Source organism: Muntiacus reevesi, chromosome 17 (genome assembly GCF_963930625.1).
Source record: "Muntiacus reevesi chromosome 17, mMunRee1.1, whole genome shotgun sequence".
Classification (NCBI taxonomy): domain Eukaryota; kingdom Metazoa; phylum Chordata; class Mammalia; order Artiodactyla; family Cervidae; genus Muntiacus; species Muntiacus reevesi.
Window position 1 is genome coordinate 7,427,821 of NC_089265.1, and position 11,639 is coordinate 7,439,459.

The following is an 11,639-nucleotide window of genomic DNA, read 5'->3' on the forward strand; positions in this document are numbered from 1 at the left end:
CTTTAGGTCCTTGGATTATGAATCCTGGCAGACCTAGAACTGTTGGCAGGCTTCAGTGCTCTAGGGAACAGGGGAGGGGGCAGAGCATAGACCCTCCTCCCCATAATGGGCAAGTGAGTATCTTTGAACAGCAAGTGAATGCCCCTGTAGAGTGATGATGGAACACAGGCCTCCTTCCTTTTCCATCTTCCATTTGCATTTAAGTGTTTGTTGCTTAGTCACTAAGTCACGTCCAACTCTTACAACCTGATGTACTGTAGCCTGCCAGGCTCCTCTGCCCATGGGATTTCCCAGGACAGAATTTCCCAGGAAGAATACTGGAGTGGGTTGCCATTTCCTTCTCCAGGGGATTTTCCAGGGATTGACCCAGGGATTGAACCCACGTCTCCTGCATTGCAGGCAGACTGGTTCCCGCTGAGCCCCTGAGAAGCCCTTCAGAGGATTAGTGGAGCTCTTCTGAAAGCTCATCTAAGAGGGCACAGAAGGCCGTCGCAAGGAAGTTCTCTTTAGGAAATCGTGCTTGGAATTGGTCCAAAGTTGGGGGCCCAGTGCTGGAAGAGACTGACCCAAGGTCCTTGAGATTCCCACCTCCATCAATTGAGTCCACCTGAAGGCATGGAGCCCCCAAACCTGTACATTTAGACAAGCTCCAGGAAAGTCTGACATGGCAGGTAAGGGATCAAAGTCCCAGTCACCACCCCCAGCTCACCAGCAGGAAGGCAATCAAAGTAAGAGATGCTTCCCTTGACCAGTTAGATCATCTCTGATATTCTTAGTTTCCTATCAGTAGTGTATCTTCTTAGAGAAAAATAAATTGGAAGTGATCATTTTTGACAGGTTAAAATCTCTTGAACATTATGTACATGGGATTAATACACAGACATTTTTTAGGCTCTGATGGGATAGTAAACAATTCTTTAAATTGGGAGATTATCTTTGATGGTCTTTAAAAAGAAATCTTTGGTCTTAGTCAAGGGAATGATGGAGTCTTAATAGTGATATTTAAGTTAAGTTTAATTTAATACAAATGTCACATATCTTCCTGGAAGTAGTCACTTCATCTTAATTAAGGAAATGGAAACGATTGTGACTTAAGTCTTCATTCTGTGATTTGGACAAGTTTAGGCAAACATCAAAGATTCAGAAGGGCTACCACCAAACCTACAGCACTGAGAAGACACGTAAAGCCAAGTCAGTTCTCCATGTGGCAGTTCAATATGAGCTGCGAAAATTCAATCCAATTAGTCCTTCAGCTCCACATCATCTAGATTCCTTGGGGTCCGGAACCTCAGGGTTGTTATGGCTTTCCCTGGACAGCCACCCAGGACTCACGAGCTCTTCCTCCGGCCCCTTCAGTTAGCCTGGGCAACTCTGTTCTCAGAACCGTGGAAGTTCAACATTGTCGTCACCAACTCTGGGAGATCAATATCGTGCTTCCATCCCCAGTCCTTCCGAGCGTTGCTATCATCAAAGTTCATTGGCCAACTATCCGCTAGGATAAGACATGGAAAAGGAGCTTAAGTTATTCAGGCTCTAGGTTTGCAAAAAGGTCTAGAACACTTTAAATAAAGGTCAACATTCCACGAAAGAAACGTTCTCTTTGAAATCTCCCTTGAGCAGAGCAGAGCAGCTATTATGGGCACACACAGTCACCTTCTTAGACTAGAAGCCGGTATCTACTGCCAGGCACTGTGAGTGGTCACCTACTAGGAGAGTCCCCTGCAGACTTGTAAGGTGGGACTGCCATGCTCAGATGGAGCTCAGTCAGGGGCACAGTCACAGCCTTTGAGAACCCAGGGCTGCTCTCACACTATGTCTGTCTGTTTGATGTTTAAACTGGCAAATGGCGAAATGCCGACAAGTTGTTTATTTGGAAAGCTCTAGTCCACCCACTTTGGACATCATTTCCCAAAACTGTGCCATCTGCCAGCTCTGGTGCAGCTCCTTCTGCAGAAGGTGTCAGGCCCCTGGGGAAGGCATTGGGCTCTCCTTCTCCTCCATGGTTTATGTCCTCATGGACTCGTGGGGCGGACTGAAGCTCAGCTTTGGCTCTGGGGGGACGCAGCAGTGTACCAACCTATGGCCTGTCGGACAGGGTCCACACTGTAGGTGACCTGGAATTCCGGCACATGCTTGAGCACCTCCTGGGCCAGCTCCGCGGGGGTGAAGCTCATGGCGTTGATGTTGTAGGTTCTCATGGACAGGGACTCTGCTGGGGCCTCCATGACCTCCAGCGTGGCCCGGAGGCAGTCGTCAATGTACATCATTGGGAGCCTGGTGTCGGGTTTCAGGTTGCACTCAAATCTGCCATTCTTGACCGCTTCATGGAAAATCTGGACTGCATAGTCTGAAAGAGAAGCTTGTCTGAGGGTCATCTTACAACAAAAATTATGAGTGAGCCTCTTGGATTAATGCAGTGGTTCTCAGATGTCTTAGTCTCAGAAACTCTTTGTGGGCTTAAAAAATCACTGAGGAGCCCCAAAAACGTTTTATTAAGGTGAGTTATAGGAGCCTGGAGGGCTACAGTTCATGGGGTTGCAAAGAGTCAGACACGATGTGTGACTGAGCACATATACACACATAGCAACATCTACTGCATCAGAAGCTAACTGGGAACTTTTAAAAAACATTTCTACACTAAAAAATGATAATAAGCCCACACATTCATATGTATGATATTATATCTGAAAAAAGAACATAGATTCCAAGTAAGAGAAAATTTAGTGAGAAGAATGGTGTGTTTTTCATTTTGAAAATCTCTTTATTCCCTGGCTTAATGGGAAACAGTAAGAATCTCTGCTTCTGTGTTCAGTCTGCTATGCTACATACATCAGGCAGCCTGTGAGAAACTCCACAGTGAAAAGGACGGTGAAAAGGACAAATAATATCTTAGTATTAATATGAAAATTATTTTGACCTCCTGGATCCCTTGAGAGGGTTTGATTCAAGGATCCCCAGGGATTCCCAGTGCCTTCCTGGAGAAGCACTGCATTAGGCAAATTTTTAAAAAGTAATCAAACCCAAAGGCTCTTTTAAAATCCCTTAAAAAAAAATCCCTCAAATTTTTATGGATGAGTCCCTTTGCAGCTCACCTGAAACTAACACAACAGTTTTAATCAGTTATATCCCAATACAAAATAAGAAGTTAAAAATTTTTTTAATAATAAAATCCCTCACATTTCAATTGAAGATATTCAAAGAAATGGAAAGATAGCCCATGCTTTTGATTGAAAGAATTACAACAGTATTGTTAAAATGGCCATACTACCCAAAGCACTCTACAGACTTAATGTGATCCCTGTTAAATTACCTATGACATTTTTCACAGAACTAGAACAAACAATTCTAAAATTTATATGGAACCACAAGAGACCCAGAATTGCCAAAGCAATCTGAGGAAAAAGAACAAAGCTGGAGTATAAGCCTCTCAGACTTCAGACAATACTACAAAGCTATAGTAAAAATCCCTCAGATGTTGTCAAGTATCTTTTATGTTATATCTCAGAACCCCTCATATGGGAAGGATCTCTGATGCGGGGGTTACTGAACATAATGCATACTCAAGTCCAAAATGATAACAATGTGGAAAACTGTATGGAGGTTCCTCAAAAAACTAAAGAACTACCATATGACCCTGCAATTCCACTCCTGGGTACATATTCAGAGAAAAAGAAACACTAATTTGAAAAAATACACTCAGTCCAACATTCACTGCAGCTTTATTTACTGTAACTAAGACATGGAAGCAATGTAAATGTCCATCAGCAGATGAATGGATAAAGATTTGGCTAATGGACACAACGGAATACTACTCACTCATAAAAAAGAATAAAAGTTTGCAATTTACAACAACATGGATGAACTTGGAAGGTAATATGCTTAGTGAAATTAGTCAGTTTGATTCTGGCACTGTGGGTGGTAAATTCCATTGGATTTACAGCATTGGTTGAGCTGCCCTGAACAAGTTTAAGTCAATAGGGTTCAATGAGCTTCTCAGATGCACTTTTCAGGAAGGATGCAAAGACTCCAGTCAGCATATGGCTGAAATGACAGCAGATCCATCCCCACTCCACCAGGCAAATAGAAAGCTAATCTTACATAAAAAAGAAATAAAAAACAACCCTACCAGTTGTTCCTCCTCCAGGCTGGGAGTCAGCAGAAATGATTCCAGGATATCGCAGGCATCGGAAATCTAATCCATACCGGTAATAATAATACTACGAGAAAGAGAAAACTTAACTTTAAAAAGAATCTTTTAAATCAGGTAGAGCAATGCAAAGAATTAACAGCCTTTTCCTCAAACATCCCCCCATACAGTCATCTTAAAATCCTCCTCGAGGAAACGAAGACCCTAGAATTGCCATTTTTCTTTAACGAATAACCCTGAAGTTTGTAATCTTCAAAGAATCACCATTCTGGTGATGACATCGTTAGACAACACAGTAAATAACAGATCAGCTGACTGGGGAGCTTCTGCCTTTCTTTGGAAGGAAGACCCTGCTCACTGTCCTGAACGAATCTCCTTGAGCCTGTCCTAGGAGGCAGTGTTGGGAGCAGAGGGAAAGAGGGTCTCTGTGACACATCAGCTGAAGGGCCAGACACTGATTAAAATGCCCTTTATGGACATTTTAGTCAAGTGGTGAAGACTCTGCACTTTCAATGCTGAGAGCCCAGGTTCAACCCCTGGTTGGACAACTAAAATCCCACATAAGCTACAAGGCATGACCAAAAAAAGATGTGCTATACAGTTATAAAGACAAAGTGCATTAAAAAAGAAAACCAAAAGGACACTTGAAGTTATTTTAAAGTTAGCTCTGACAACAGTAATATCAGGAGCCTGAAAGAACAGTGCAGTACAAATAAGATGGGCAGCAAATGAAGGAGGGGTGCCACTCAAGAGGCATGTTTGAAGTGTTGAATGTTAGCACAGGGCTGAGGATTCCGCTGGAGCTATGGGTACTGGCCACTTGGCAAACACAATCAGTCCCCAAGCATTTCTGGGGGCAGGGATTGGAGGAGGAAGTCCTCTCCAAGGATGAATTAGTAGGTGTTTGAGACAAAAACAGAAAAGGAAACACTGAGTCACCTTGCCGGGCGATGCTTACCTCGCCCATGAGCTCAGCGTGGACCTTGGACACCCCATAGATGGTCCTGGGTCTCTGGATGCAGAGGTCAGGGGTTGGGTTCCGTGGAGAAGTAGGTCCGAACGCCCCGATGGTGCTTGGCACAAACAATCGCAGACCGTGCTCTGCGGCAACGTCCAGGACATTGTGCAGTCCTAAAACAAGCAGCCATCGTAACCTGGGAGACCTCTTCGCAAGGAACTGGGGAATCCTGTGAACAGGCCATTCGGGGCACGACCAGAGACTCACCAGTGATGTTCACGGCTCTGGCCAGGGACACGTTTGCTTCTCCCACTGCGCTGAGCAGGGCGCTGTAATGAAACAACCAGGTGATGCGGTTGTTCACCACAATCTCCCGAAGATTCTTGTAATCCAGGATGTCAGAATAAATAAACGGGCCTGCAAGGAGCAGTGAAACGGGCAAGTGAGGGAGTTCAGGGCTTGAAAACGTCAACGGATTTTCCCATTGATTTTGAATTCCATTGCTACTAACTTGGTAACAACTATTCAGACAGAACTCAGCATTTTTCTTATGCAGAATACAAAGCCCGACCCCCAGGTGTTTCCCTGGTGGCTCAGATGGTAAAGAATCTGCCTGTAATGCAGGGGACCTGGGTTGGATCACTGGGTGGGGAAGAGTCCCTGGAGAAGGGAATGGCTACCCACTCCAGTATTCTTGCCTGGAGAATCCCATGGACGGAGGAGCCTGGCAGGCTATAGTCCATGGGGTCACAGAGCCAGACACGACTGAGCTACTAACACACACACTCCATGCTTAACAACACCTAAGTCTTATACAGGACTTGTACCTGCTGAGCGCTATTCTAAGGGCTTTCTGTGCAGCAAATCCCCTACACAGGAATGAGTTCATCCTGAGAGCACGTTCATAAGCCCCATTTGTGCATGTGTGTGTTAGTTGCTCAGTTGTATCCAACTCTTTGCGACCCCACGGACTGTAGCCCACCAGGCTTCTCTGTCCATGGAATTCTCCAGGCAAGAATACTGGCGTGGATTGCCATTCCTTCTCCAGAGGAACTTCCAAACCCGGGGATAAGTCCAACAAAGTTAGCCTAGGTGCCCAACTAACACAATCAGCTATATAGTACTATACTGTAACAGGTTTATAGAACTTTTAATGCAAATCATACATACATAACAAACAAAAAATAAAACATTTTTAATCTGACAGTCTAGCAACTTAAAAAGTACAATTGTACAGCACAGCAGCTGGCGCACAGAGGCTGGCATGCACCTTCACATCTTTGAACGTTTGCAAACTGAAAGTTCATATGTAGGGGACTTATTGTATATTTAACTCTCAAACAAACTGTGAGGTGAGTATTTTGTTGAGGAGGAAACTGAAGCCAAGACAGGTTAAGTAACTTGCCAGAATCAAACAGAATTAAGATTAAGAACTGGGATCAAAACCAGGTAGCTGGCTTGAGTCGATGCCATTCACGCCAAACCTGCAGGCACCTGGTGATTTCATTCTGCTTAGATAAGCTGCATATTTTAAAGGAATAGATAAAATGGGTTTACAAAAGCCAAAAACCCACCATGATAGAAATGACCCACAAATTGTGGGTTTAACACACCTGGTTAGGTTAGAGGTAGAGCCAGATTTCTGCAGTGCCAATTTCCCCCACTTTCAGTACATTAATGCTCTTCCCTAAGGTGAACCGCAAAAGACTGACCTGGAACCAGGAAGGGCTAGGAGATGTTATAAAGATATTTTTGATGAGGAAGTGATCTAGGAAGCCAGAGCCATCTTCCTGGGAGTGTCTTGATGGATCCAGCTCTCCCAGACATCTTGTATTCAACCCAACGAAATGAGTTTTAATTTCTGACCTGACCTCTAGAACTTTAATTTCTTAAGTCACTATTTTATGTAGGTTACAGCAACAATAAGAATGCAATGCACACATTTATCCAATAAAATATGCTCATGGGAATTTCAAAAAGATAAAAAATACATAAAAACATCTTTGAGGTGGTAAACAGCTCGACTATAGGAGTCTGAGATCCATGTGTATGCACAGGTGTTTAAGAGCAAGTCCATGCTGAAATAGGAGGATTAATTTCTCCAAAACTTAAAGTTCCTTTTCTTCATTTCAGAACTTGATTTCCGTGTGCTTTCTCTCTGAGTTAAGTTCACTAAAAACTCTGAAAAGTAGGAATCCAAATTTTTATTCCACAGCTATGGCTGCAGATTATATCCAAAGATACTACCACACAATTTACACCAAGGTCTAATGAACTTCCGTCCTTGGATCACCTGAACAAGCAATGACTAAACCAGTGACGTTTTACAGAACTAATGAAGACAAAAACACGAAACTTTTTTTTTCTTTTCTGGCTACACTCCCACAGCATGTGGGATCTTAAGTTTCCTGATCAGGGATTGAACCCATGCCCCCTGCATTGGAAACATGGAGACTTAACCACCTAATGACCAGGGAAATCCAAAAGCAGGAAACATTTTTAAGTAGCACCAAGTGTGCCTCAAATACTCCTCCTCCTTTAATTCACAAGCCTGGTTATGAGCGATGACATGAATCCTACGAGCTGCCTCTCCAACTGCTCTGAGAGCCTCTTACCACTAAGGAAGACGTGTTCTGGGGGCTTCCGAATGTCAGACAGAATCACATTGTCCTTCCCGAATCGTTTCCTAAAGGGAAAGTCAAACATATGAGATGGTACACTTGAGGACATACCGGGTCCCGTGAACGCCATCCTGCCCAGAGGAACTGCCATGTACTGCCCGACTCCATCCCACCTTTACACAGGAGCCTTTCTTCCTCTCCATCCTCAACAACCACCCCTGCAGTTCCAGCCACACTCGGGGCTGCATCTCCTGTTTGTACCTTACCCCATCGTCGTCCGGGAACCTGTCACCAATGTCTTCCCAGTGCCCTGGAGTCCTTCCCTCTTCCCCCCTGTCCTTCTCTCTTTTCCTTTTATCCCACTTTCTCTAAATCCCACCTTGCTCCTTTTCAGTGTCTACAGGTTCTTCTCTCAGGCCCCAAACACCAAAAAACTGACCGACTCATTTGGAGGCAGGTCTTACTTTGCCTAACCGAGAGAAGGCAGAGAGCAAAGGACCAGCATGGGGACACGAGTCAGGACCTGAGACAGAGTCTGCCATGCTGAGAGGCACAATGAACCACATTCCCAGCGGCCATTTAGATGCAACGTCATAAGAGTCAGGAGCAAGAAGGGAGAGGAGAGATTCAGTGGTTAAACAGGAGCAAAGATAAGCTTCACATACCCTCAAACTCAGATTTTAATTTCAACTTCGAGAGCTCTTACCTCAGAAGGTTAGCAAGCCCCACTCCAAGCTGGCCAAGACCCCCTGGATAAAGAAGAAGAAAGTGAAACTTCAATTTAAATCAAACCAGTTCAATTATTCCCAGGATGTAATAACAGAATAAAACTCTACTAGTAATCTTAGCTAATTAGGTAAAGCCCCAGGATGGCCTGATGGAGTTGGATCACCTTCTCCGAGCTAGGTCATAGATGAGTACAGATAAGATGAGTTTCAGAGACAGAACATTCTCAAGCGGAGCGATGGCTGGTCGTGGTTGGTTATCCATTTTAAATACAGCAGTGTGTTCACAGTGATCCCGAACTGTCCCTTCCCCTCATCCTTCCCACCCTACCCTGATAATCATAAGTTTGTTATCTAAGTCTATGAATCTGTTTTTTTTTTTTTTTGTAAATAAGTTTATTTGCAGATATAATAGTTGGATATCAACCTCTGGTGGGATTATCCAGAGCACCCTCCTCCATTAGACCTGCAGTGGAATAGGAATGGAGAAAGAAGGCAAAAACCAAGAAGTCACCCGAAAAAAACAGTAGATAACTGGGTGGGTTAGGAGCTGCTAAGAACATTAAACAAATGATTACAGCATCTTAATCTGGATGCTTACAAATGCCATTGGTGGACATGGGAGAGCTGGGGGTCTAGGAACACATTTAGGGGAATACAACCCTAAATTCCATTTTGGGAGAAAGTAATCAGGCAGGAAGATGCAGACTGTGGGATCTCCTGTAATCACGTGTAAACATGTGGCTGAAACCAGCGCGCTGATGGTAACACCTGGAGGGTGCTTTGTTGGTGGCGGGAGGAGGGACTCAGAGACACAGAAGGTGCTGGGAGAGTCAGGGAGGGAGGCGCTAAGGGAGCAGACCTCACTCGAAACCCATTTACAGCAGAGGAGGAGGTGGCAGCGAGAGAAAGGTGCACACACTGAGGAAGGGAAGATGGATAAGGACGGGAAGTCAAGGCATGAAACTCTGGCAAACAGAAGACAATAAAATGTGCTCATCAAATCAGCGGTGGGCTTGAGCCAGCTGGAAGGACTTGTGCGCAGACGGTCAAATTTGCAGTGAGCAGATGCAGAACCGGGAGTTGGGTGGACAGGAGGTGAGAGGGTTGGTGAGCCAGTCTGTGGACAATGAGATGCAGGCTCCATGAGGTCATGGTGAGAAGTCCCCTGAGCCCCAGGCAGGCCCTGGCTATCTTCTCCACCTCCAAGACACAAATGTGCAGTAACTCCTGGCCGGAGGAGTCTGGCCAAGGAAAGATGCGCCAGACTCCAGAGTCCACGTTTTGTCCACACACCTTGGATCTCGGGCAGGAAAGGGGAACCAAGTCCCAGGGTAGCTTTTTCATCCCCAGGTTCCCAGGTCCTTTCTTCAGATGACAAGAGATTTGGGCAGGGAAACCAAGCCCCGTCAACAGCGACAAAATAAACACCAGGGATTTGCACAATTCAGGAGGAAGCCAAGAGTGGGAAGGGAGTTTCTGAAGAATACATGTTACCTGGTGGTATGTCAGACATTCCAAAAGTGAACATACAGCCACACAAAGAAAATAATAAAGTCACAAAGGCAAGAGAAAGAAAGAAAAACCCAACCTGTAATTAAGACACGCTGCTGGTCTGCTTCCAAGAACGAAGTGGAGTGGAAGTTGGCATCCATTGGAATTTGCCGAGGGGAGGTGCCCAGAAACCGACTGGGTAGGACAGGAGCCCGGCAGCCACAGGCCGGGCTCTGCAGCATCCAGCAGGCAACCCGCCGCAACATCCGAACAACTGGCATGGTCTCTGAGACACACCTGTAACACAAAAGGAGCGGAGTTCAGAAAAGACACACGCATCCCAATGTTCATGCAGCACCATTTATAGTAACCAAGACACGGAAGCAATCTAAGTGTCCATCAACAGATGAATAGTTAAAGAAGGTGTGCTTCATATATATACAAGGGAATATCACTCAGCCATAAAAAAGAACGAAGGGCTTCCCAGGTGGCGCTAGTAGTAAAGAACCCACTTCCCAATGCAGGAGACTGAAGAGATGCAGGTTCGATCCCTGTATCAGGAGGATTCCCCTGGAGAAGGGCATGGCAACCCACTCCAGTATTCTTGCCTAGAGAATGGACAGAGGACAGAGGAGCCTGGTGGGCTACAGTGCATAGGGTCACACAGAGTTGGACATGACTGAAGCAACTTAGCACTCAGAAAAGAATGAAATAATGCCATTTGCAGAAACATGGATGGACCTAGAGAGTATCATACTGTGTGAAGTCAGTCAGAAAAAGAAAGACAAATATCGTATGATATCATATGTGGAATCTAAAATATGATGCAAAAAAAAAAATATCTATAAAACAGAAACAGATTCACAGATATAGAGAACAGACTTGAAGTTGTCAAGGAGGAGCTGGTAGGGAAAGGAAGGAATGGAGTTTGGGATTAGCACAGGAAAACATCTTATGGAAAAACTGGAATGAATTTTTTGGCCAACGTGATACTCTATATAGGATGGATAAACAATAAGCTCCTTCTGTAGAGCAGGAACTATATTCAATATTTTGTGACAAACCATAATGAAAAATAATATATATATGTATGTATAACTGAGTCACTTGCTATATAGCAGAAATTAACACATTATAAATCAACTATACTTCAATAAAATTTTAATAAACAAAAAAGCAGAGTTCAACATGTAACTGCTTACCTTCCAGACCCCTCAAGACACAAACCAGGTAACCACGACTAACACTAAGATCGCCAGCTCCCAAGCAAAGTCATGCCCTGGATTCATGAACCAAACTAAAGAGACCTCTGAGAGCGGGGCCAGGGAGCCAATCTAGAGATGACCGTGAGCACAGCCCCGTGAGAAGGGATAAACGTTGCTCATGCAAAGTTCAGGCAAACAAAGGCTGGCTGAGATTTAGCACTGGAGCCGCAAGTGCTGACGACAACGGGATCTAAAGTCACAGTGGAGGTTACTGTGTACAGAGCCGTCCATGCCAGGAACACCAAGTCACGGATCGAACTGAAAGCCTCCAATCTTCACAACCATTACCATCTGTCCACGTACCACTGAAGTGCAAATAGGTCCCGGACTAAATAACACAGCACCCTATGAGACTCAGATGTTAACATCTGAGTGCTAACTGAGACATTATCTTAAGGATGATCCAGACTAGAAAAGCAGATCGTTAAG

General features: G+C 44.7%; 1 protein-coding gene across 1 annotated transcript; it reads right to left on the bottom strand.

The window, feature by feature from the left end:
- Nucleotides 1-982: 982 nt before the first annotated feature.
- Nucleotides 983-10,226, bottom strand: LOC136148711 (L-threonine 3-dehydrogenase, mitochondrial). The gene is made up of 8 exons (XM_065908407.1): nucleotides 10,043-10,226; nucleotides 8,433-8,475; nucleotides 7,721-7,791; nucleotides 5,373-5,522; nucleotides 5,106-5,278; nucleotides 4,127-4,217; nucleotides 2,078-2,347; nucleotides 983-1,492 (listed from the first exon to the last, which is right to left on the bottom strand). Exons 1-8 carry the CDS (start codon nucleotides 10,224-10,226, stop codon nucleotides 1,353-1,355), a joined length of 1,122 nt encoding a protein of 373 aa, XP_065764479.1. The 3' UTR covers nucleotides 983-1,352.
- Nucleotides 10,227-11,639: the final 1,413 nt, after the last annotated feature.